General features: G+C 44.0%; 1 protein-coding gene across 4 annotated transcripts in view; it reads right to left on the reverse strand.

Annotated features, from left to right (window-relative positions):
* Nucleotides 1–200: 200 nt before the first annotated feature.
* PDXDC1 (pyridoxal dependent decarboxylase domain containing 1) overlaps nt 201–27,156 on the reverse strand; it is a 56,009-nt gene continuing 29,053 nt past the window's right edge. For all 4 annotated transcript variants that reach the window (XM_084763525.1, XM_084763524.1, XM_084763527.1 and 1 more), the window contains exons 9-23: nt 25,047–25,131; nt 24,166–24,214; nt 23,924–24,025; nt 22,378–22,503; nt 19,103–19,153; nt 11,136–11,199; nt 9,386–9,474; nt 7,924–8,029; nt 5,427–5,598; nt 4,735–4,853; nt 4,322–4,443; nt 3,448–3,540; nt 3,266–3,362; nt 2,128–2,232; nt 201–1,779 (exon numbers count right to left, since the gene is read on the reverse strand). In XM_084763525.1, the coding sequence (XP_084619651.1) occupies nt 1,523–1,779; nt 2,128–2,232; nt 3,266–3,362; nt 3,448–3,540; nt 4,322–4,443; nt 4,735–4,853; nt 5,427–5,598; nt 7,924–8,029; nt 9,386–9,474; nt 11,136–11,199; nt 19,103–19,153; nt 22,378–22,503; nt 23,924–24,025; nt 24,166–24,214; nt 25,047–25,131 (1,637 nt within the window). In that variant the 3' untranslated portion in view covers nt 201–1,522. The remainder of the gene's footprint in view (nt 1,780–2,127; nt 2,233–3,265; nt 3,363–3,447; nt 3,541–4,321; nt 4,444–4,734; nt 4,854–5,426; nt 5,599–7,923; nt 8,030–9,385; nt 9,475–11,135; nt 11,200–19,102; nt 19,154–22,377; nt 22,504–23,923; nt 24,026–24,165; nt 24,215–25,046; nt 25,132–27,156) is intronic.

The following is a 27,156-nucleotide window of genomic DNA, read 5'->3' on the forward strand; positions in this document are numbered from 1 at the left end:
TTCTAGGCAAGATGTAAGGCTGGGAAAGAATGAGTTGAGCTTACTTGTGCTTACTTACCTATGGATAAGCTCCTGGAAGGCCAAGTGAATCTGAACCCCACAAAGCCAGAGACAATTTCACATAAGATGCTAAGATGGCCCAATTAGGATATTCACGTTACTTTTAGAAACTTTTATGTTAGCTACTGAATTCACAGGTAGCAATTTCTCAAGAGCCTTTATTTAAGCCAACATCAGATGTGTCTCAAGGTAAAATTCTGTTGCAGCAAAACCAGGTAACAATTCCAAATGTATAAAAACACTTAAAAATCAATCTTGTTAAAGGTGATAATTTACCCCTTCCCCATGTCACCTGCTATACTTCATTGCACCAAATAAACAGGGAAGACTGTATGTAATCATTTGCACCCAAAAAAGGGAAAGATTGAATTTTGACAAGTGGCAATTGTCAAAAATCACATCAAATCAGTGTAATTATAGGCTTAATGTGGTATAACTAAGGCTTCCGACACTACAGTCCACAGGCCCACCATCTTAGCGTCTTCTACTGTTTGACTTTAGGAACTAAAAAGGCACGGGGTGGGGCATCTTAGGGTACTGCAGGTGATGCAGTGCTTGGGAAACAGAAATGGACGGTAACTAGACAAAAAGCTAGAAGAGGCAACTTTTCTGGCTCTTTCCTGAGCTGGGCCCAGGGTGAGCTTCAAGTAGAAGAGAAGCTACAGCCACATCATGAGAAGCGGGTCAAAGGCTCGCTTGCTTCAGCCTTTTCCGTGCTGCACAGCAGACAACATTAGGCTCCTCATGGTTGCCTCCAGAGGGCTTTCTGTCCTAAATAAGACATAAGCACAGTACACACTGGGCATTACCAGTGTTTAAAAATATATTTAAATATGGTCAGGAAGAGATCTTATAGTTAGTTACTATTAACAGTTGAGTCCTTAAATTTGTTTACAAAGAAAGTGTGAAGGAGAAAGGGGGTGCCGCAGGGGACAGTTCTAGTGCCCTGGCTCAAGTGGACAGTCATCCTTAGGCTCCAGGAAGCGCAGCAGTGGGGACAGCAGCAGAGAGCTGCTGATGCTCTGCCTCAGTCCTACTGAAATCCTGATGCCAACCAGTGAGGCAGGCATTGACCCAACTTGACCAAACTACAGAGCAAAGAAGCCGGAAGCATGGAGAACCTGGGGAGTCGCTGTGTGCAGCCTAACACGGTTAGGTCCAGACAGGCGCTTCAAGTCCACGTGTTCTCTTGCTACAGGATGTTCATCGTACAGGAAGAAAGGGGACGCCTAGATTGGGCAGGCTAAAATGTCAACTGTTGGTTGTTCAACTTACACATAAAATAATTAATCGCCCCCCTCCCCAAAAGCCTGTGTTTCTGGCATGTGTCTATGCAGAACTCCCAGTTTAGCACACACAACAGCACTTTCTATCTCATTAACATGTGGCACAGGTCACATTTTCAATAGAGCTTCGTCTTCCCTGAAGCACAGTCAGGCCTGGAGCCCAGCGCTGCTGAGCTTTATCGTAGGCGCTCCAGCTCCTCCACCTGTGAGCGGTCATCTTCCGGACGCTGGGCCTTGTTCTGCAGAGTCTGCAGAGTCTCCTCTGTGGGCGCAGGAGCCTTAGGGAGCTGCTCAGCGCAGTGGGCCTCCAGGTTGCTGTGCTCTAGGCCACTGGACAGCTGTTCCACCTTTTCCAGGTCTTCAGTGTGGCTGACAGAGCTGGTCTCACTCACGGCATCCGAGCCTCTCAGGGACCTTTTAAAAGGCTTCTGACCTAGAGACATGAGATGAACTCTGCTGAAACTGGTGGGACATGCTGTAACAAAGACTCTGTGTGCCTGCATGGTGACTGATTTGGCGAGATGCTGGAATTCTGGCTTGGAAGCATCTCAGAGGTGAGGTGGGAACCAAAGAACATTGTGACACTAATCTACTCCCCAGGCCAGTGCTCCTGTGGTGACCCTAACAGGAGTGAACACCTTGGAATTTGGATTAAAGAAAACCAAGGAAGTTAAGAAGAACACATGAGGAATCTCAAGAGCATATAGAGTTCACCCCCTAAGTGGAACAGCATTGGTTTTCTTCTATTAATGAAGATGAACTGTGGAGAGCTTTAACCCACCTGGAAGCCGCTGTTTGCTTCGAGTGCCTGAGGGTGTGGGAGGTGGTGTCACTCCTGTACCCTGTACTTTGTAGACATAAGTGTGTTCTGTGGACTCCAGAGAACCTGTCAGGAAAAGAAAGGAGTGGAGAGGAGCTGCTGGCACAAGCATCCTGACCAGGTCTATCAGCCACTCACCTCCCCACTGACCGACTGGAGGGAGGATGCCCACCCTGCAGCTACTCCCAAGCTCCTCAGCTCCTCAGCTCCTGGAATGCTCAAATGTGTGTGCGCAGTGTGCTGGGGCCCACACCCAGCTGGGAAATGCACTTTAGCAAGAAAGAGCAGATGCTCCTCTTAATGGCTGAAGTCTGACAGCTAAAACATTACTTGTTCATGGTGTTTTGAGACGAAGTCCCATATACCCTGATCCACCAGCTTCAGCCTCCTGAGTGCTAGGAGTATATCCTTGTGCCATCATGCCAGGAAAATCTAGTGATATCTTTGGCTGTTGTGAGAACCCAGCCATTATTTTCTGGAGAGGGAACAAAGGAAGGGCTGTCATTTTGGGAGGGTATTTTTTTGGTAGGATAAAAAGGCAGATTGGTACTACTGTTAGTCAGTGGTTTAAAATAAAATGTCCCAGTGTTGTATGCTATGATCATTAGGTTCTTTCAAAAGGAAGGCTTCAGGGAGCCAACAGTCTTTATGCCAGTGTCTATGGTGCACTGCCACCAGAAGCTGGTCAGCTGGCCAGGCATGTCCTTGTCCCAAGGAAGAGCAAAGTGTCTACTTGCTTTCTCACGGTCTCAGCAGGGGCTGTTGGTATCGTGGCAGTGGGAACAGACTGCTTCATTTCAGATTCCTGACAGAGAATCCAGTGAGGTATAAAAGTAGGAAGGGTACTAAGAGCTAAAGGCATCTGGTCAGATAACAGGCCAGGCGTGGCTGCGCACGCCTTTAATCCCAGCACTTGAGGGCAGAAGCAGGTGGATCTCTGTGAGTTCGAGGTCAGCCTGGACTGCAAAGAGAGTTCCAGGACAGCCATGGCTATACAGAGAAACTCTGTCTTGAAAAACCAAAAAACCAAGCCCAACCCAACCAAACCAAAACCTGGAAAAACAGATCTAGACATGGTCCAGTCAGAAGTCCTACCTACCTGCTGTTAAGTTAAAACTTCTTCCCTTTTGCGAAGCTTGCACTGGAGAAAACCAATTTAGCACGGATCCTACTACAGGGATTTGCCGCAACACACCCTGCAAAACATAACCCTTGTCCAGGACTGCCTGCTGAGCCTGTTCCGCCAGGATGCCAGCCTGCAGAGTGCCAACCATACCCTACCTCTTCCAGAAGCCGTTCTTCATTTGCCTTCTGTAGCTGCACCTGAGCCTCCTGAATTCCCTTCCGCACGACCTCTGTCATGTTCTCCAGAAGCTGCAAAGCCAACATAACGCTGTTTGTCTAAGGTTCTGCCCAGGCCTGTAACTATTTACACAGTCAACAACACGGTGACAGAAGGATGTCAGTAATGGAATTCTACAGTAAGATACCTGAGGAAAAGCTAAATAGAAAATTAAACAAGAGAAGGTGAAAGCTCATGCAGACCCAAGCAGGTAAAACTTGTTGCCTGGCCTCATTTGCCTAAGAAGAGAAATAACTAGTTATATTCTGAATGTTTTATCAATGAGAAGCAAGCAGTTTAATGTTGAGCAAAAGTCAGAATAGCCATGCCTGGGAAAAACCCACAGTCTAACCAACAGTGAATGCAGCCTTTAAACAAACCCTCATTCCTTTCCTTCCCCAGAGTGAACTGGCAGCACATACGTCTCTGCTGTCAGGGAGGCTGCCCTGGAGTCTGCCCTCTAGCCTTGTCGTCCATGCTACCTGACACCTGTGTTGTTTGTCCTTAGGGCCAGCTCCTTTTAGGAAGTCTCACCTCAGTGTGCCGCAGAGGTGAGCAAGTCCCCAAAAGCTCAGCTGCCCTAAGCCACAGCACTTGCTACACTGCTTGATTGTACATGGCTCTTCCCTCACACTGCCTGGTGAGGTAAGGGGGACAGCAACTGTGTCAAGGCCACTTGGCATTCCTCATGCCTGGAATAAGACCTGGCTCACAGGAAACCAGCATTTGGTTAAGAATAAAATAAACAGACATTCCCCAGTATCCTTTCTCAAAACCCAGAGAATACATGAAACCCTGATTAGTCTCACAGACCCTTGAGCTTTCCTCAATTTCGCGGGCTGTCACTGCAATGGTCTCCACCAGCTCAGAAACGTCCACGTCGTCACTTGCCATGCCGATGTAGATGCAGCTCTTCATGCTTTTGTACTCGGGGCCTGGGGGAAGAAACAGGCAAGGCTGGCTCCCAAGTCCTCAGACCAGTTGGAGGCCCAGATCAGGCCCTTCCCGACCACGAGACGTCAAAGGGCCTCCTCCCTAGAAGAGGAAGATGACTCTGATACAGGCAAGGAAGGCTGGAGAGCTGCAGAGGGAGGGAGACAGTACTCTGAGAGACAGTTCTCCTCCAACTGATCCTAGACCAGAGCTCCCTACCTCTGTGGCGATGAAAGTTATCTTCCTTAAGACATGGTCTTAAAAGCTCAGTGACTTAGAAAAGCCATTCTTACCCATTTTAAATGTGAGGTCAGATTCCAGTTCATTTAACTTTTTCAGAAGTGCAGTGTGTATTTTTTCCCCCTCTGGATCAGATTTCAAACTGGTGTTGTCATCATTAGCATGCTCATACCTAAAAACATTAGACAGCATTAGCAAATCTAAGATTGAGTATCTCTTCAGACAGGATTGTGGCGGGGTATAAACTTCTACGATGAGCACAGATGTGCAGTTAGCTGTGAGTGCAAAGAGGAGTCGATGACCATATGTTATGATTAAAGCGGTAACGCTGTAAGTCTCAGTCTATGGTCAAGGGAACAGGAGTCTAGGGGTCTCATGTTTACAAAGAAAAACGAAACATGAGAGGAAAGAAACGTGGCCCAGAAGACAGTGAGGTCAGTATAGTCCTCTCCCCAGGAACCAGGCTTACTGATTTGAAAAGCTCTGTATAATCCACAAAGAAACCATTTGTCCACCATGTGTCTGCCCTGGGCACCTGTAACTTAGCACAAGCACATGGCACAAAGTGACCCCTGAACTCACTGTGCCAATGGCGGACCAAACTGTCTACGTCAGGCCTTTATAAATACCCAGAGCATCTCAGTGAGGTCTTTGCAAATATACCCCACCTGGATATGTAAGTAGCTGGACCCACTTGTGCCTTAAAAAAGCAGACCTTCACATCATGGCAGTGCCACGTCATTACCTGACAACCCCGATTCCAGGCCAGTTGGGGTCATCAACATACAGGAGGCCTGCCGTCCCCTCCACCTCCTGCTTGAACTCTTCTCGTAACTGTAGTGTACAGGTCAAGACTGGCAGTTTGCTTTGGATGCAGGTGACGAGTTGATCCACATCCTCTCCTCGAGTTCCTAACACTGAACACATCCGCAAAATGTTCCAGAAATGATTAAAGAATGCCTTGGAGTCAGTATGAAGGTGGACTCTTACTACTAACAGCGTCAAAAGCGCTCATTAGTAACTGAAATTTGGTTTTTTGTTTTGTTTTGTTCTTTGACACAGGGACTCTGTAGTAGAGGCTGGCCTTTAACTCACGAGTCTTCCTGCCTCAACTTCTAAAGGGCTGGAACCATGAGCATGAGCTATTATACCTGACTTAATTTTTTAAAGGTTCTTCCATGTACCTATGGAAGAATCAGCTGACAAAACTAACACGCTTGGGCCTGACGCAGTAGTTCCTTTAGTGAAGTGCTTGCTGTTCACATGATGACCAGAGTTTGGATCATCACACAGGAAAACTGGGAGTCATGGTATACACCTGTAGTCACAGTGGACAAGTGGGCAAGCAGAGACGAGAGGATTTCCTAGTCACTGGCCAGTTCAGTGAGCTCCAGGGTTAAGCAAGAGACTGTCCTAAAAATATAAGCTAAACAGAGATAAAAGGCACCTGATGTCAACCTCTGGCTTCCACGTATGCATGCGCGTACACACACACACCCACCCACACACACGCACATAAACACAATCCTGGCAACCCAAATGTGATTCCCAGGACCCACATGGGAGGTAGGAGAGAACCAAGTCCCAGTAAGTCCTGTGACTTCCACAGGTATGTGTCCATCCCACACAATAACAACACATTTAAATAATGAATGAATAAATAACAGTTTAGCCCAGTTGCTGCTTCAGGGAAGACAGCTGCTTTGTAGATTTAATGTACAGTGGAGATCTACATAGAAGCCATTCCCGCACAGAAGGCCTGACTCAGGCAGCTTCTTGGCAAAGGCAGGTAGAGATCTTTGAGTTCAAAACTAGCATGATTTACAGAGTGTTTCAGTCCTGTACTAAGTACAAAGTCAGACTCTGTCTTCAAAGAGAAGAAAGAAGCATATAAAAACCACAGATCCCATGTAATGATCAAATCTGGGAAAGCCTATCTCTTCAAATATTTGCCATTTCGTTGTGGAGAAGATATTCAATGTTCTAGTAACTTTTCAGTCCACTACTGCTAACCCAGTGTCATCTACCGCGCAACAGAACAAAGGGCGTATTTCTCTTTTCTAACTGTTGTTTTATTAGTGACCAAGAGGGCACATCCCATCTTCACAGACTTCACTGCACTGCTTTTTGCAATGTATAAAACAGTGGCCCTTGTCTATTAGAATCCCCAAGGCAACTTTTAGAAGTGTGAGTGTCTAAGAACTTTTAGAGGGTGACGTGACAGGAGAAGGTATGGAAACTGTGTCTCATAATTTGTGAGAAAAAAGAAAGAAAGAAAAAGAAACATATTGCCTCTCCACCCAAAAAACTAAGATCAAAACCAACAAAAGACCAATAGAGAAGATCGAGGAAAAAAAAAAAAAGTCAAAACATAGCAAAAGGGAACACAAAGTTCACAAAAATGCCACTGAGTTGAGTTTGTTTTCTGTTGGCCAACTACTCCCTGGCATGTAAAGTGTAGCTGATGCTGACGTTCCTTTTGCCAGCAGGTGCCTAATTACAGACAGCTGCTTTGTTGAGATGGGATGAGGACAGGGATCCACTGTGCCCACTTCCACTCTTAGTGCTGGGACCCTGTTTGGCTTGACCCTGTGTGGGTTTTATGCATACTGCCAGTCTGTGAGTGCTGAAAGGTTCTAAAGCTCCACAGATGTGTGGACATGAGAAGTAACCAAAATAGAAAAACCTAGAGACACATGACATCAAAACACAGGAATTCAGTGTAGTCTAAAAGAAAAGCTTCTTCAGCAGGTAGTGGTGGGCACACCTGTAGTCCCAGCACTGGGGAGGCAGAGGCAGGCAGATCTCTGTGAGTCTGGGGCTAGCCTGGTCTAAGGAGTTCCAGGACAGTCTGGGCCGTTACACACAGAAACTTGTCTTGAAAAACCAAAAGAGAGGCCTGGAGAGATGGCTCACAGGTTACGAGCACCGTGTGCTCTTTCAAAGGTGCTGAGTTCAATTCCCAGCAACCACATGGTGAATTATACCATGTGTAATGAGATCTGGTGTGCAGGCATACATGCGGGCAGAACACTGTATATATAATAAATAATCTTAAAAAAAAAAAGAAAAAGAAAAAGAAAAACCAAAAGAGAAAAGGAAAGCTCCTTCAAAGAGATGCTGCAAACTCCAGGAGAGCAGACTACTATAAGGAAAACCCAGTCATCCGACGGCCTCCATCAGCAGGTGTCATGGAACTATTTTTGCTCTAGCCACAGCAGCAGAGCAAGCAGTTACCTTACCTGCTGCTGTCATCAAAGGGCTGAAGCGCACACATGTGCCATCTATCTCCAGGTCCATGATGGTGAGGCCACACATAGGCACCAGCTGTTTTAATTGTTCTCCCAGCTGTGGCGGGAAGGACAGAGAACATTCCTGCAACAGTGGACTTAAATACCCTCAGCACCCACCCCCACCCCTGACTAAAGTGACTCCTGGAGCTACTTCCCCTTATCAATACTGAGCAGCAATTTCTTGTTTCTAGCACTAGGAATAAAACCTAAAAGACTTTATCCTCCTTTCAAACTAACAGTTCATTTTATGTTATTCCAAATACAAATTGACTTTAAAAAAAGCAATACAGTTAAGCCAAAAATATGAAATAAAAATGACCCAACAACATACTATTTAACACTTGACTGTTGACATCTGGTTTATCTGCCAGGGTCTTTTCTCTGTGTTTATAACAAAACCTGCCTGGAGTCCTTTACAGCAGGAACCCACTGTTTCTTTGTGTGTGTGGGTATGTGGAGGCCAGAGATCAATGCTAGGCTCTTCCTCAGTCATTATCTTACTTTCTGAGATAGGACATCTTGTCACTGATACTGTGGCTTGTCAATTTGTTTATACTGTCTCTTCTGTGAACTCCCTGAACCGCCTGTCTTTGCCTTCCTGATGGTGGACTGTGGGCATGGTGCCACGTACGCCTGGCTTTTTTTTTTTTTAAACATGAATGTTGGAGATCTGAACGTGGGTATTCATACTTGCACTGCAAGCACTTTGCCACACAGCCATCTAACCAGACCCAATAGCCTGCATTTTTTTCCCATCTAATTTGAGCTGATCATTTTCCATTTGTTTTAAGCATGTGGTTACAGGGTTATAATACCTGCTTTGAATGGCACTGCATGGATGCATTATATCTTATTCACTAGAACCAGGAAATGATATTGCTGGGAACAGCTTTACCCTACCGAGAACACTTAAAAAATCTCCAAAAAGCTCTCAGAGCAGAACGCTGGCCTACTTTGCTGGTCACCACAGTGCACTCTTTTGTTTTGTCCAGTTGTTGAGACAAGTTCTTACTGTGGCGCTTTGGCTCCTAGGACTTATTATGCAGACCAGGCTGGCCTCAAACTCCCAGAGATACACCTGCCTCTGCCTCCCAAATGCTGGAATTAAAGGCGTGCGCCGCCACACCCAGCTTTAGACACTCTCTCGCGGTCCAGGCCGAGGTGCTGGAGACTAGGCTTTACATGTTATTTTACCGTCTTGTACAGCAACTAGGAGATGGTCACAGAAGGAAAGTGAGGGCAAGGCAGAGGCAGCAGTGTCTGAGGTGATGATCTGACTGAGAACAGCGTGTCTGTATGAAGTTCCTTCCTGGGGGTATGACTAACCACACACGACCGTTTTATAGCAGGCACGAGACAGGTGGCATTGCTCCAATGTAAAGAAGAAAAAGTAGACAGCAGCCATCTTTACCCAGCGGTTCAGCGCATCACAGGCATGTCTCTCCCGGCCAACTGCTGCAGGTGCTATGCTGGACACAGGGACGGCTTTCACTGCAGCATCTGAAGCCAAACACAGAGGGATTCACTCCCAGAAGTTAGACTACAATAAATATTACAACCCAATCCCATTTCACACAGATGCCAATGTGAGCCCTGGGAACAGCATTGTATATTAATGAAATTAAAATGTCTGACAGGTTAATGTCACATACTTTTATGACGAACTAAGCAATTTCTCAATGCATTTCTATAACCGTTTTTGGTTGGTTGGCTGGTTTGGTTTTTTGAGAGGTTTTTTCTGTGTACTCTTAGCTGTGCTGGAACTTGTTCTTTTAGTTCATACTGGCTTCAAACTCAGAGAGCTGCCTGCCTCTGCCTCCCAAGTGCTGGGTTTAAAGGTGTGCACCACCACTGTACAGTTTAGAATAGGATTCTTACTTTACTTTTCTTCCTTTTTAATATTTGCTCTCAACACCAACCTAGTGGTGCACATCTATAATCTCAGCCTTTGGTGAAGCTGAGGCCAGTGGGTTGTTCAAGGCCACCCTGAGCCCCAGGGGAAGTGTGTCAAAAGGAAACCAAAGAAAAGCAAGTATATCATAAAAAAAAATCACAAATCACTATGTATCACACCAAAGCCACTGAAAACAGGCGGGGCTCTGACGGACAGCACTGGAGCCCGTGCAGACAGGAAGGTGAGCATTTGATGGAGACAGTATTAGAACGCAGAGGGAGTCTGGAGCAGGAGGACTGCTACAAGTGTAAAGCCAGCCCGGTCTACAGAGTGAGATCCTGCCTCAAACTAAGAAAAGAAGAGAAAGAAAAGGAATGAAGGATATCTAGGGACAAATGAAGGGGCATTTGAAGCAGAAAGAACAACAGTGCCACAGCCACAAGCAAGGAAAGAGTAGTGTGCTCTAGGAACAAGGAAAAGATCAGAGGGACCAAAGCATAACAAGCAGGAGGAAGCAGGGATATGAAAGGAGGCGGGGCCTTCCGGGGCCTGGTATAAGAAGGCGGGCCTTCCGGGCATGGTATAAAGGAGGCGGGCCTTCCGGGCATGGTGGGCATGGTCTAAAGCTGAGAAAGCAGGATGCTGATGGCGATGAGCAGGCTTATGTGACCTGTAATGTTCACTCGTTGCCATGCAGAGTTGTTTGGAAGGCACTGTGTGAAATGTGGACCGTCAGCGTCATGTAGATGACAACTCTGTGCCTTGGACTAGGCTGGTGGCATGCTGGTCACTCCCCTACCCCCTTCTTTCTTTTTTTCTCTCTCTCTTTCTTGCAGTACTGGGATTAAATTTAGGGTCATTTGTATGCTAGAAACTGCTATGTCCCCAGCCTGGTGCGTTCATTCTTGCTAAACAGGCTGTGTGATTGCATTTGGGAGTCCTTGGTTTAGTCTCAGGCACTTAGCACTAGCATGCTTGTGGAAACTGTTATACTTTTCTATAACGACTGAAGACTACCCATTTAATTCCATATGATATTAAATTTAAAGCCATAAACGCTCTCTCTTTCCTTCTCTCCCTCCCTCTGGTTTTTCAAGACAGGAACTCCCTCTGTAGGGGTGGCCTCAAACTCACAGAGATCTGCCTGCTTCTGCCTCCAGAGCCATGGGATTAAATGGGATGCACCACCACGCCTAACACACACACACACACACACACACACACACACACACACACACACACACACAAATTTTTTAAAATCACTTACCTGAGCCTGGTAATTCCTGGAAAAACCTGAACACCACTACTGGAGAACTGAGCTCATCTTCCACCTGCAAAAAGGTAAGTGTGCTGTCATTGCACTGAAGACAGGGCCAAACATCAACAGGATGAGAGGGTATGTTTGAAAAGAAAATAGGCAGAAATGCTGCTTGTATACAAATATGTTTAACAAAACAAAACAAAACCCCTCAAAGGCTGTAACTAGCCTGAGGTGACCAATGAAAATGATGTTTCCTTATTCTCTTGACCCAACAAACCCTATAAAGTCATGCAAACCAGCAACTTAAAAAACAACAAAAAAGGGAACTGGAGAGATGGCTCAGAGGTTAAGAGTACGATTGCTCTTCCAGAGGACCTGGGTTCAATTCCCAGCACCCACATGGAAGCTCACAACTGTCTATAGCTCCAAGATATGACAACCTCACACAGACATGCATGCAGGCAAAATACCATTGCACATAAAATAAAAATAAATAAATTAACAACAACAAAAAAGTGTACCGAGTGTTTTGCCTGCATGTATCTATGTTAACCAATGTGTATCTAGGACCCACAGAAGCCAAAAGAGAATATTGGATACCCTGGAAATGGAGCTACACAGCTGTGAGGCACTATGTAGGTGTTGAGAACAAAACCTGGGTCCTCTGCAAGAGCATCAAGGCTTCCTAACTGCAGAGCCATCTCTCCAGCCTAATTAGAACTTTTTAATACTCAGGGTTTTGTTTGTTTTTTGAGACAGGGTTTCTCTGTGTAGCCTTGGCTGTCCCGGACTCGCTTTGTAGACCAGGTTGGCCTCAAACTCACAGTGATCCTCCTGCCTCTGCCTCCTGAGTGCTAGGATAAAGGTGTGTACCACCATGCCTGGCAGATTGAAAAAGAAAGAAAGAAAGAAAGAAAGAAAGAAAGAAAGAAAGAAAGAAAGAAACTCTGTCATTATCTTTTAGAACAGGACTCAAGTCCTTCTGACAGTGCATATACTGGCAGCCTAAACATACCTGTGTATTGTCAGACTAGTAACTCAGTGTTTCCTGACTGATGACAGTGCTCACTACATTATACTGACATAATGCACTTGCTCTTCACACAGAGCCATATGACCACAGTACACACCAAGCAGCAGTATCTGCAGGCCCTGTGGTAACTTTGCTGGGGCAGCTCTGGGATGCTTTCTTTCAGCATTGAACAGCTAGAATCTATCACTGCAACCATGAATCCTGTGTACCAAATTATTCTGAGGCTGATAAACTCACTAGGACCACAACAGGAAGTCCCAACACTCAGACAGGAAGCAGCTGGCCCATCAATTTTTCTAACGTTTACGCTATTGTTTTGAGAGACAGTGTCTCACTGTGTAGCATTAGCTGGCCTAGAACTCAGTATGTAGACCAATCTGGCCTTGAACTTAAAGAAATCTTCCTGCTTCTTCTGTTTTCCAACTGCTAGGATTAAAGGTGTGTTCCACCAGGCCTAGCACTAAAACACTTTAAGATGAGACTCTAATCAGGCAAAATTTCTACTTAAATTTGCTAATTATTTATTGAGCTGGTATTTATATTAAAATGCTTTTATCTCTGTCATCTCTAAATTTCATATAAATAGAATTATTAACGCCTTTAAGGGAATATGGAGTACATTCAAAAAAAAAAAAAAAAAAAAAAGAACTAAAAAGATGGCAAAACAGAAGGGCCTGGACATATGCCTTGCAGACTCTAAGAGTCCACAGAAGTCAGCCTAGACTACTATACCCAGCAAAACTTTCAATCACCATAGCTGGAGAAAGCAAGATATTCTGCTACAAAGTCAAATTTAAACACTATCTACCCACGAATCTCACCCTACAGAAGATTCTAGAAGTAAAACTCCAACCAAAGGAGGTTAACTAAACCCCATAAAACAGGAAATGAACCATCACGCGCACACACACACACACACCCGCCGCCCCCACAAACAACAATCATTGGTCACTAATCTTCTCTATCTCAATGGACTCAATTCCTCAGTAAAAAGACACAGGCTAACAAAATGAATATGAAAACAAGTAAGAAACACATCTCAACATCAAAGATAGGAATTACTTCAGAAAAAGGGCTGGAAAAAGGTTTTCCAAGCAAATGGAGCCAAAAAGCAAGCTGGGGTACCCATTCTAATAGCTAACAAAGTAGACTTTCAACCAAAATTAATCAAAAGAAAAAGGCAAAGACACTTCATACTTATCAAAGGAAAAATCCACCAAGATGATATCTCAATTCTTAACATCTATGCCCCAAACACAAGGACACCCATATTTGTAAAAGAAACATTACTAAACCTTAAATCACACATGAAACTTCACAATACCTCACTCTTTCCAATGAACAGATCATCCAGACAAAAACAAAACAAATAATGGAGCTAACAGACATTATGACAAAATGGACCTAACAAATATCTACAGAACATTTCACCCAAACACCTCCTTCTCAGCTCCTCATGGAACTTTCTCCTATATGGACCACATACTTGGTCACAAAGCAAATCTCGAAATAACTCCCTGTATCTTATCAGACCACTACGGGTTAAACCTAGATATCAACAACAGAAACAACGGAAAGTGAACAACTCTCTACTGAATGACTACTGTGTCAACGCAGAAATAAAGAAAAAAATTAAAGATTTTCTAGAATTTAATGAAAATGAATATACAATATACCCAAAGTATGGAAAACAATGAAAGTGGTGCTAAGAGCAAAGTTTATAACACTAAGTGCCTTCCCAAAGAAATTAAGAAAGATCTCATACTAGCAACTTAACAGCATACCTGAACGTTCTAGAACAAAAAGCAGCAAACACATCTGAGAGGAACAGACAATAGGAAATAATCAACCGATGGCTGACATCAATTAAATAGAAACAAAGAGAACAATACAAAGAATCAATGAAACAAAGAACTGGTTCTTTGAGAAAACTGACAAGATAGACAACCCCTTATCTAAACTAACTAAAAGAGACAGAATATCCAAATTAACAAAGTCAGAAATGAATGGTGGTGGTGGCACATGCTTTTGGGAAGACAGGCAGGGAGTTCAAGGCCAGCCTAGTCTTTAAAGAGAGTGCAAGACAGTCAGGGCTACACACGAGAAACCCTGTCAAAACAAACAAACAAACTCTAAAACTAAAAAACAAAACAAAATCAGAAATGAAAAGGGAGACATAACAGACACCGAAGAAATCCAAAGAATCATTATGAAAAGCTTAGATGCAGGCATCGTGGTACATGTCTTTAATCCCAACAAAGGTAAAGTTAGTTTGTAGAAGGAACATCCATGTCTAATTGAGTGGCAGAAAAGATGACAAATTGGGGTTGGAGAGATGGCTCAGAGGGTAAGAGTACTGGCTGCTCTTCCAAAGGTCCAGAGTTCAATTCCCAGCAACCAGATCGGATACCCTCTCGTGGCATGCAGGTGTACATGCAGGCAGAACACTGTATACATAATAAATACATCTTTTAAAAAAGAGAAAAGATGACAAATCAGAGAACATTTGACAAAATAGGATATGCCAAACTCTCATGAGAAGAGAGTGGAAAGGGATGCTACTTAAGAGGCAGGTTTTAACCAGGACCGTAATAAAGAGGTGAATTGCAAAAAGAGAACTCAGGTGAAGGTGGAACGAACCAGAAAATAAGAAGCCAGAAGATCAGAACAGATTGCTGAGTTAGTTTGAGTCCAAGCAGAGCAATTCTGGACTGAGAGAGAAGCCAGATGAAGTAAGTTAGCTGGGAGAAGAGTTTGAGCCAGAACAGCTGAGTTGACCTAGCCAGCCCAGATCTCAGAAAGAGTCAGGAGAATAAAATTAATTTTATAGGTGATCAAGGAGATACAAGTCAAAAAGGAAGAAGTCAAAGTATCGTTATTTGCAGATGGTAATACATACATACATGCATACATATAAATATGTAACACACACACACACACACACACACACACATGTACACACACACACACACACAATTCTACCAGAGAACTCCTACAGCTGACAAACACCTTCAGCAAAGTGGCTGGATATACAATTAACTTAAAATAAAATAAAATTCAATAGTTCTCTTCTATACAAGTCACAAATGGGCTGGAAAAAAAATTAGCAATAGTTTAAACTTGACTTAACCTAACATTTAAGAATTTAGAATTAAGCCGGGCGTGGTGGCACATGCCTTTAATCCCAGCACTCAGGAGGCAGACGCAGGTGGATCACTGTGAGTTCGAGGCCAGCCTGGTCTACAAAGTGAGTCCAGGACAGCCAAGGCTACACAGAGAAACCCTGTCTTGAAAAAACAAACAAACAAACAAACAAAAGAATTTAGAATTAGATAGCTTGAGTATTAGTTCAGTCTACTATTTTGGCAGAATCATGTGTTTCTGTATATAAACACACAGCATTTCTTGTACACACTGACACTGAGGTCACAGCTGAAAGGAAGAAGGGAACAGTGACTTTATATACATAGACTGGACTTGATCATTCTGCCTTACCTCAAGGGATGGAGCAGTTTTTTTTTTTTTTGCCACCTGTTTTTTTGTTATTGTTGTTCTCTGTGGAGTTGACTTTTAAACCTTATTATTCTCTCATATATTACATCCCAACTGCAGTTTCCCCAACCTCCTCTCCTCCCAGTCCCTCCCCTCTCCAACATATCCGCTCCTGTTTCCCTTGAGAAAAGAGCAGGCCTCCCAACCAAACACGGCAGATCAAGTTTCCATAAGACCACGCACCTCCCCTCACATCAGAAGCCCCACAAGAACACCAAGCTTTCCAACTCTAACATACATGCACAGGGCCTAGTCAGACCCATACAGGCTCCCTGATTGTTCGTTAAGTTTCTTTGAGCCCTGTGACCCTGGTTAGTTGATTCTGTAAGCCATTTTCTTTTGATGGTCTTGACCTTAGTGGCCCCTTCCTTTAACTCTTCTGCAGGATTCCCAAGCTCTGCCTAATGTTTGGATGTGGGTCTCTGATCTGTTTCCATTAGTTGTTGGATGAAGCCTCTCTGATGACTGCTAATTAATCTAGACTCTGGCCTATGAGTATGGCAGAGTGTCATTAGGAATTATTTGACTTTCTTTATCCTAGCATGGGTCACAAGCTGGACCAGTCATGGGTTGGCCCCTCCTATAAGTTATGCACCACTTTTACCTTAGCACATGTTGCAGGCAGGACAAAATTGTAATGGAAGGTTTAGTGGCTGGGTAGGTGTCCTAATCTCACTACTGGATGCTTTCCCTGCTTACAGAAGATGGCCAGTTCAGGCCTCTAAACAGGCCTCCCCATCCCTCATTACTAGGAGTCTTTGCTAGAGTCACCCTTGTACATTCCTGGGTTCCCTCAGCTCCAACGTGCCCCCGCAATTCCAGTCATTTTCCCTGTACTCTCTCCTTCCAGCCTAGCCCCCGACCACCTACCTGGTCCCTCCTGTTCCCATCCACTTGCAAACTCTATTTTATTTCCACTTCCAGGGAGATCCATGTGTCCCCGTGAGACTTCCTTGCTTATTTAGCCTCTCTGGGTCTGTGGATTGAGGCATGATTATCCTTTGCAGCTAATATCTACTTAGAAGTGTGTTTATCTTTCTGTTTCTATCCCTTTGCCTGCTGGGTAATACTCCATTGTGTAAATGTAGCACATTTTCTTAGTTGACAGTCATTAGGTTGTTCCTAGTTCTGTCTATTATGAATAGAGCTGCTATGAACATAGCTGAGCAAGTGTCCTTGTGGTGTGATGGAGCATCCTTTGATATGCCCAGCAGTAGTATAGGTGGGTCCTAAGGTAGACTGATCCCCAATTTTCTGAGAAACCTCCAGGTTGATTTCCACAGTGGTTGTACAGTTTGCACTCCCACCAGCAGTGGAGGAGTGTTCCCCTTGCTCTAGCATGAGTTGTCACTTGTTTTTGATCTTAGCCCTTCTAAAAGTATAGCATGGAATCTCAGAGTCATTTTGATTTACATTTCCCTTATGGCTAAAGATGTTGAACATTGGCCAGGTGTGGTGGCGCACGCCTTTAATCCCAGCACCCGGGAGGCAGAGGCAGGTGGATTGCTGTGTTTGAGGCCAGCCTGGTTTACAAAGTAAGCCCAGGACAGCCAAGACTACACAGAGAAACCTTGTATTGAAAGACAACCAAACAAGCAAAACACAAGATGTTGCACATTTCTTCAAGTGCTTCTTGGCCATTTGAGAGTGTTCTGTTGAGAATTCTGTTTAGATATATGTCCCATTTTTGTTGTTGTTGTTGTTGTTGTTTTCAAGACAGGGTCTCTCTGTGTTACCCTTGGCTGTCCTGGATTCACATTGTAGACCAGGCTGGCCTCTGCTTTCCAAGTGCTGGGATTAAAGGCATGTGCCACACCACGCCTGGCAGATATGTATCCCATTTTTAAATTGGATTATTTGGTTTGTTGATGTATAGTTTCTGGAATTCTATATATATATATTGGATATTATTAGCCCAATGTCAGATGTGGAGCTGGTGAAAATCTTTTCCCATTTTGTCCTATTGACGGTATCTTCTGCCTTACAGAAGCTTTTTAGTTTCATGAGGTCCCCCTATGGGTGGTTAAGAGCACTAGCTGTTCTTCCAGAGGTCCAAGGTTTAATTCTCAGAATCCATATGATGGCTTACAACTGTGTGTGACTCCAGTTCCAGGGGATCCAATGCCTTCTTCCAGCCTCTACACATGTGGTACACAGACATACATGCAGGTACAACATCCTTACATGTAAAATAAAAATAAATAAATCTTATGAAAAAAAAAAATAACTCAGTGTTAAGGGCCACCCAGTGGCACTGGTAAGAACAGAACTCAGATCCCGACTCAGAATCATCCCCTGTTCCTCCAATAGCCTGCTCTCCTTTTCCAAGTCTCTTCTTAACTGAATGCAGCACAGGGTATCTGTTTCCTCAATCCTGACTACTGCCTCTCAACCTATCCATATTCTAAACAAAGAACGCAATAAACTCAAAGACCAACTTTAAACTCTGCTCTGCTAAAGTGCCACAGAAACACTCAGTAAGCACATTTAAATAAAAAGCCTGACTTATATAGTTCTAAAATACTAGGCCGGGCGTGGTGGCGCACGCCTTTAATCCCAGCACTCGGGAGACAGAGGCAGGTGGATCGCTGTTGAGTTCGAGGTCAGCCTGGTCTACAAAGTGAGTCCAGGACAGCCAAGGCTACACAGAGAAGCCCTGTCTCAAAACACCAAAACACCAACACCAACAAAAACAAAAGCAACAAAACTATGAAGCAAAATGAGAGTAGCCGCCCTCCTGGACAGACGCTTTTACTTGCTAGTCCTGCTACGTCCTCTCTTCTGTCAGTTACTACCTGAGGGAGCAAAGTCTGAGAGACTCAGTTTAGAAAGATCCCAGAGACGAGACCTGGGGCATTTGTGTTTTCCTTCTCATCCCACTTTGCGCAGGCTCAGAAAGTGACCCAGAGTATCTTGAGACAGTCATTTCCAAGGATGGGTAATCGCAAGTCCTTGGGAGGTAAAGTCAAAGGAGTTTACATAAGACCTTTGTGTAATTCTAGATTTTAGCAGTTATAGGAATTTAAATTTTAAACATTGCTTGGTTTATCTTTCTTAATTTCAGTCTAACTGTATAAGTAGGTCACAAACATATGTGTGAATCCCTCCTACAGTCTGTTGTTGCCAGGCACTGTAGTGTACAGCTGTAATCCCAGCACTCGGGAGGCAGAGGCAGGCGGATCTCTGTGAGTTTGAGGCCAGCCTGGTCTACAAAGTGAGTCCAGGACAGCCAGGGCTACACAGAGAAATCCTGTCTTGAAAAACCAAAATGACTGTTGTTCACTGGAACCACCACAACTCAAGGGAGATTTATCGCACCTGGGGAAAAACATTTTCTTACTGGAGCTAAAATTTTTGCTTCAAAAGCAGAGAAAATTATATACTATACCAAGATTTTGATGTGGTCCACTTTCTTCAAACTTTCTTGCAACCGTTGACTCTGCAAATAACAACCAAAAAAGAAAAAGTGTAACACCTTACCAGACTGACAGAACATATCAGCAGGCTCCATGAGGGTATCTGCAATACGCAAATAAGCACCTCAGGCCCTGCAACTTGATGGGAGTCCTAATTTTGACAACTCAACATCTGTAAATATTTTTCAGTCTTTCACATGAAGGGCTAGCAAGTAACCCACAGAGATAGATACAATTACCATTATGCTATAGTCTCAACCCAAAACCCTTTATCAATGATGTGAGAATCATTATAGTCCCTAACTCAGGAACAGAGGAAATGAATCCAGCAGATATTTACTGAGTACTTAGTGCTGCAAAGCCCCTCAAGGAACCGCACAAATATGCTTTATTAGTGAAATATGTACTCTAGTGCAATTGTGGGCATCACATGAAATAATGCGAAGCGCTTAATGGTGTTTGCCAAACATGAAGAAAGAGGAGAAGAGGAGGAGGGGAAGCACAAGAGGCAGCTTCCTCTTCTCGGGAATATATGACACAGTACGGATTATATGGCGTGAACATGTAGACATGCACGGCTGCTGATGTCCCACGTAGTTTCCCAGGTGCTCCAGCGTGGTGACAGCAGGTTGTCTTGTCACTCAAACCTTCATGAGCACTGCAGGTTAGCTACAGGCTTGAGCTGCAGGCAGATGCCAGAGCCGTGGCAACCTCGAGGGTTTGGTAGCTAATGTTATCCCTGTATTTCCCTGAAGCCAAGGGGGACACTGAGAGCACAAACGCTGCCCTAATTTGACTGAGTTGCTGTGTTAGCAAAGGCTTCTCTCTCCTTGAGAACTAAGTCATGACACGAGACAACAGCATGATGACAACACTATTTTTAAAACGCTTTTTATAAACTTAAAAGTAATTTTTAATGTCAAAAGGACTAATCTCTAAAACCAAAGGAACCAAATACTAATTTCTCTTAAATGTAAAAATGACATGATAAAGTGTCAATATCCTGGGTAGGGAGAGAAAGAGCAGAGCATTTGTTTGGGTACTGAAACGGAACTAAGCGTGTGCTTTCCTACTGTCCTACAACTGTAGTCCAAGAATATATTTAAAACAAAGATTTACACCTATGTGAATAACATATGTAACCAAGCACTACTGTTTAACATACATTTAACTCAGTAAGTCCCTGTAACCATTAGTAAATTATTATCCTATCTCACAGGTCAGAAGGTTCCAAAAAGTGACATCATGCTTTTAAATTGACGTAGGGACCAATGTTCAAACTACACAACTATGATTCTTGTTTTTCCAAGATAGCGTCTCATGTAATGCAGATGTCCTCAAACTGGCTACTGTAGTGAGGCTGGCCTTGGCCTCCTTCCTGCCCTTCCTGCCCCACCCATGAGCGCTGGGACTGCAGCCATGCATGATTATACTCAAGCCCAACCTCTTTTTCCTGTGGTCAAAACTGGCCTTGAACGCTTGGTCTTCCTGCCTCTGTCTGCTTCTCAAGAGACTGGAAAGCAGGCCTGAACACCTAGCTTGATTTTTTTTTTTTAAAAAAAAAGGTAATGTTCTCAATATCTGTCTGTCTAAAATTCCTATACTGAAAACCTAATATTCTGAACAATGGTATTAATAGGTTTAGCCTTTGGAAGTGATTAAGAATTCACTGAAAGCCGGACGTGGTGGCGCACGCCTTTAATCCCAGCACTCGGGAGGCAGAGGCAGGCGGATCGCTGTGAGTTCGAGGCCAGCCTGGTCTACAAAGTGAGTCTAGGACAGCCAAGGCTAACACAGAGAGACCCTGTCTCAAAAAAAAAAAAAAAAAAAAAAAAAAAAAAAACCAAAAAGAATTCACTGAAAAGGATTTGTAAACATGCTTATAAAAAGAGAATGAAGGACCAAAAATGCCGGCAAGGTGGCACATGCCTGTAATCCCAGCCTGGTCTACAAATAGAGTCCAGAGAGCCAAGGCTACACAGAGAAACCCTATCTCAAAAAGCCAAAAAAAAAAAAAAAAAAGGATGAAAGGAGTATTTCCCCCATTCCCAGGTAAGAATACACAGATGGTACCATCTAAGGCTGTCACCGGACAATGAATCTACTGATATCTTGATCTTAGATTTGTGCATCTACAAATGTAGGCAACATTATTTTTTGCTACTCACAAATTACCCAGTCCACTATATTTTGTTATAGCAGCCAACTAGATGCCATTAACCTACAGCATAATTTATGTTTCTCATAATCTGAATACCTCCAATACAAAGAGACTTGTTTCAGAACTTTACAAACAGGAACCAACATACTCAAATGAAAATACCCATTCCTGGGAGCAGTTGAGAATACTGGCTACACGCCCAGAGGACCCAGGTTTAATTCCTACTACCCAAGCGATGGCTCACAGCCATCTGTAACTCTAGTTCCCGGGGAGCCAATGCCCTCTTCTGGCCTCAGGGCATCAGGCACACACATGGTACACAGACATTCATACACATAAAAGAGACACATCTTAAGAAGTGAATACCCATGCCCTCTAACAGAGCGCAGGCCCTGGTAACCGAGCTGCTGGGACGGAGAGCCTCCTTTCTTTAGACAAAGACAAAGTTGGGTGGGTATGTAATTGAATGGGATTTTCAGTAAGTTAGAGGAGGGGAGTAAAAATACAACTATGAAATTTTTCCCCCTGAGACAGGGTTTCTCTGTGTCATACTGGCTGTCCTGGACTCTCTTTGTAGACCAGGCTGGCCTCGAACTCACAGCGATCCACCTGCCTCTGCCTCCCTAGTGCTGGGATTAAAGACGTGCACCACCACCACACCTGGCCCTGAAATTCTTAAAACAATGAACTAAAATACATATAAAAAACCCATTCCACTTACACTGAATTTTCCATTTTTGTTTGTTTTTGTTTTGAGACAGAGTCTCTCTATGTAGTCCTGGCTGTCCTGGAACCTATATGCAGAACAGGCTGGTCTCAAACTCAGAGACCCTTCTACCTCTGTCTCCCCAAGTGCTAGGATTAAAGGCATGGGGTACCATGCCAGGCCTCTACATTGAATTTTCTATGTTTATATTCCCTGTCCCTGGAGGCCAGTCAGTTAACAGCAATATTTATGCACCATCTCTCTTCTTGAAAGTCATCTTGTGATTTTCCTCATTCTGGACAGAGGATACCAAAAGTAAAAAGTTTGCGTGCCTCTGCTTTTGTGCAGGAGTCTCTAATTCTCTTAATGTTTCTACTCACCAGCTGACAGGCATGCTTTATTCTTTCCACAATGCCATCAAGTCCCAAGTATTGTAGAGACAACCACAGTGGCAGGGCTCGGAGTTTGTCTGCAGGCTTATTTGACGTAAGACCAGCAACTAGTGTCTAAAAATAACAAGATAGGTACACTCAGGGCTGCCGGAATGTCAGCACTGGCTGGCTACTCTTCACTACAGCCTGAGAACATGGCAAAGGCTAGGCTGCATACTTGGCTTCCATTATCCATTTGGCCTTTTGACAACTAGCACCTTAAATGAGTTCAGCTCAGAGGTCAGCTGTGTTCGAGGATTCAGAAGTGAGGAGAGGCAGAGCTTCTCAGGTGAAAAGATGGGCTACGCTCTAGAGCAACAGTTCTTAGCCACTTAGGAGGAGCCTCCTCACAGGTTACCATGAGCATCTTTAAAACTGTTAGCCATTTTCAACTAAGCAAGATATCAACAGTTTACGTAATAATCATTGAACCTTTACTTTGCTTGCATGCACCTATCAATAACCTAACACATCTATGAAAACAAGAAAACAAAAACACAAAGCAAACACAATTCAGGGTTTAAACCAATAAGATTTTATGTGACAACCTGTACTGACAATGTGAGCCAGAGTCTTAAATGTTAATTCTACTTCTGGGAACTTAATCACTGAAAATGATTTGGTATGTGAAAAGATGTTTATTGTCTTATTAACAAAAAGTTGGTAACACCCTAAAAGCTCACAAATGACTGTTAAGTAAATTGTGATCAAGCAACACACACAAATAGGGAAGTAGAGGAAGGGCATGGCTAAAAAGATGTAAAGTAAGGATGGCATCGTGGGCTAACGAGGCGGCTCAACAGGCCCACTCTGTGAGTCTGACCTTTACAGCCCATGGAGCGGTGGAGGAGGCTCTCAGAGAGCTGCCCTCTAATCTGAACGAGTGAGTTGACTCCTTCCCCACCCCCACCCTCAAGTGATTTTTTTTTTTTAAAGAATGAATTTGCTTTTTTTTGACAGAGCCTCTGTATCCCAGGTTGGCCTTGAACTCCTGATCCTTCTGGCCCTGTCTCCCAAGTGCTGGGACATCAGGCACGGTCAGCCCCACCCATTTTATGTAGTGCTAAGAACGGAATCCGGGGCTTCAAGCATGCCAGGCAGGCACTCTACTAATGAAGCCTCAGCTCCAGAAGTTTCTGTTTTTATTTTTGAGACATGGTCTTATTATGTAGCACAGGATATCCTAGAACTTGCTATGTAGCCAAAGACAGCCTTACACGTAAGGTTCTACTGCCTCGGCCTTCTGAGTACTGGAACTACAGTATGTGCCACTTCTTTGCCCACTTAAATTTAAAAAAAAAAAAAGGTACTGGAGGGTATGACTAAGGTACCATATACATGCATGAAACCCATTATATTATAATTTGCCTCCCCCCAAAAAATTTTAAAAAGGTAACAGAAGTAGAATTTAGAAAAAAAATTTCTTTACATCTCTATACTCTATTCCAGAAAGCAATTATGAATACCATTCACTCCCTAGTGTCAGTCAGCTCACCAGGGCAGGGTCATCATGTCTGTAGAGTGTCACTGCGGGTACGGCTGGCAAGCCCAGCCACTGGCCGGGAGTCAGGGTCATGCTGTCACATTTGGTTGCAGCCTACCAAAAAGAGAGCTTTGTTCACTATATAACCAGAGGACATGAAACAGCCCTCCTCCCATCCTAAGAACTACGGAAAGCCAGAAGGAACTGAACAGACTGAGCTCCTTCTTACCGCCATCAATAAGCCAACAACATACCAGCACAGACGAGGAGACATAGCCTAGAGCCAATGTTGCCAGGTTCACACTGGAAGGAAAAGCAGCAGCCTAAGAACCAGTTACTTAACATTACTCACTCCCTAAGCAGGTACTTCACAAACAACAAACTATGCTGCCATAAGGTGACATGTAAATATCTGCGTATGTGCCTTTTGTTTGATTAGCATTTATTACAACCAAAAATGGGAGTTAGAGAAAGTCTAAAGAAAACTTCAAAACGCACTTTTAATAAAAACATGCTTTAGGGGCTGTCCCTGCTTCCTTAGCACTATGCCCGCACTACTCGCTGTCTTTAATGGGCACTCTCCCTCAGCCACTGTTCTTTTTGTAGAAGATAGCATGACCCTTATGTTGGATGGTGTGGTGACATGGTGTACCCTGAACCTGCTCCTCTTCCCCCTAAAGACGCTCCGGGGCCCTCTATCAAGCCATCCTACGGCCTTTATCAACCTATGAGCTCAGGTAGAAGCACTCACCCACCTCAGAGGTCTCCAAATGACCTCAGCTACCAGAGGAGCCCATGGCACATGAAGCTGGGAAGGGGATTAGGATCTCTGCGGTTACTTTTTGTCCCATTAGGAAATGTCTGTTTATGAGCCAGACCAGGCTCCTAGGGCAGGAACTGGAGAGGAGTACATGGAATTCTGGCTGACACTGTGCCTAAAACCACTCCTAATATTGGTGGCGTTGTTTCAGTTGTACAGAGCAATATAGTCTTCTGCTTTAGCCAGTTTGAGTGAGTTTGTTATCTCTAATCCTAGCCTTTAATGATAAGCACCACTCTGAGCGCTGGTCTGGGCGTCCATTCTTCATGAGGACCAATATGGAGCTGGCCAACCTTCCCACCTACTAATACTTACCCTTCCACGTGAAGCCAGATGCCATACTGCTCACAGAGTTCCTTCAAACGCCCAATCTTGTCTGTGTGTCCAACTGCTGCGGTTCCTAAATAAAATAAGAAGGGACATTAAAAAGCAACCCAATGCCTTCTGAATCTTTACAGTGGGGTAGCTTTCAGCTACACTGCATTTCCACAGGACAGAAGCAGCAGTGTAACTCTACTTTGAAATCTTCCTTGTGGACTACTTAAAAATCAACACAAGTTGGTTTGTGTAAGTTTTGAAGAATGTGTCAACTTTTTCAGAGTATCTAATTTTGCACTGAAATCATATCCTGGCATTTTACTCACTCAACCTGTTGAGTCCCGGGGAACTGTCAAGTCTGTCATGAAGTCTGAAGGACTGTCGGTTTAGGCCTGCACTCTATCAGCATTCTCTTTAGAAACTTCAGAGTGTTGTCCGTAAACATTTGTAACTTTTCCTTCTCAGACCATGTCTATCAGTGTGACCTATCTTACACTGGCCACTCTACGCTCGGCACTCTTGTTCATCTTTGCCCGAGATATCCTTTCTTACTGTTTTTATCTCCACACTGTAAGGTTTGCATTAGGGTGTGACCTTTATAAAAAGAACGTGTAACGTGAGTTTGGGTTCTAACCACACAGGCTGTTATCATAAAACATGTACTTTGAAGACTAAACATATCAAAGTTTTGGGGCTCATCCCTCAGAAACCTGCACTACAGACTTTCTGGGGACACTCTTTTTCAGACAGAACTTAAGTAAAACAGAGTCATATTCCCCCAAATGCTCTAAATTTTCAGTCAGTAAGATTCCAACTAGTAAAAACTTCTACATCCTTACCATGGCCTGTTAAAGAATGGTTATGTAGGCTGGCAATGTGGCTTAGCTGGCAGTGCTTGCTGAGCACACAGCAGCTCAGGGTTAGCCTCCAGCACCACACAAAGTAAGTATGGTGGCACGTACTTAGTCTTAGCTCTAAGACCAAAAGTTCAAGGTAATCCCTGGGTTACCTGAGTTAAAGGCCAGCAGCACGAGATACACAAGTTTTTTGTCTCAAAAAAAGGGGGTGGGGAACTGAAAAGATGGTTAAATGCTGTTCCACAAGCATGAAGTTCAATCCCCAGAACTCATGTTAAAAAGCCAGGCCTGATGGCAGCACATAACTGTAATCCCAGTGGGAAGAGAGATAGGTAAGATTCTTGGGCCCTGCTGGCCAGGCAGTCTCACATTACCTGGCAAGGCCAGTGATAGACCCTGTCTAAATAAAACAAAATAGACAGGAATCACACCAGAGGCACGCCGCCCCGCACAATCCCCAACGCACATGGTCACACTATAAAGCCCTGCCTAGAGAGCAGCATGTATAGCGGGCAGGCCTCAAAGTCAAACAAGTGCTGGGACTAAAGATGTGTTGATACCATGCAGGTGTCCCAATGTTTAAACATACCTTAACTTTTTTTTTTTTAATTTAGCTCTGTCTTTTGAGTCAGGGTATGTAGCCCTGGCTATCCCAGTACTTGCCTTAAACCTACAGAGATCTCCCTGCCTCTGCCTCAAGTGCTGGGACTACAGGCATGTGTACCACACATTTAGACTACTGAATTAGACAAGACTTGACTACAATAGTTCTGTACAGTACAGTGCTGTGTTTAGTAACTGGATCACTATCAGAGTCATTTCCTATTTTTTGGCTATGTCTGTTTCTGAGGCATGTATTCAGGAAATAGATATGGGTCACAATGGGTGTCACTCAGTCACATGCTAAATGTAATCTCTTAAGTCTATCAAGTGAGTCAATTTGTGCTTCTTTTAAAGCATATAATCAGGCAGGCTTCCTGGGTCAGGCAGGAAGCAATGGTTTTCCAAAGGCAACAAGGTGGCTATTTACGTGTTTTCTTTTTGTAGACAAACAGCTTAAAATGTAATTCATCTGGACAAACCCACTCACCTAACTGTATAGTTCAGCGAGTGCTGATATATGTGGTTGGTGTGTGGCTGCTGTCACACTCAGTACTGTTTCTATTATCTTAACGTCTCCCCATCCTCACTGGAGTCAACTCACGACCCCACCTGTGTCTGCCAATCACGCCTTGTCTTTCCTGGGGTGT

The sequence above is a fragment of the Acomys minous genome (genome assembly GCF_964271855.1).
Source record: "Acomys minous genome assembly, chromosome: 16".
Classification (NCBI taxonomy): Eukaryota; Metazoa; Chordata; class Mammalia; order Rodentia; family Muridae; genus Acomys; species Acomys minous.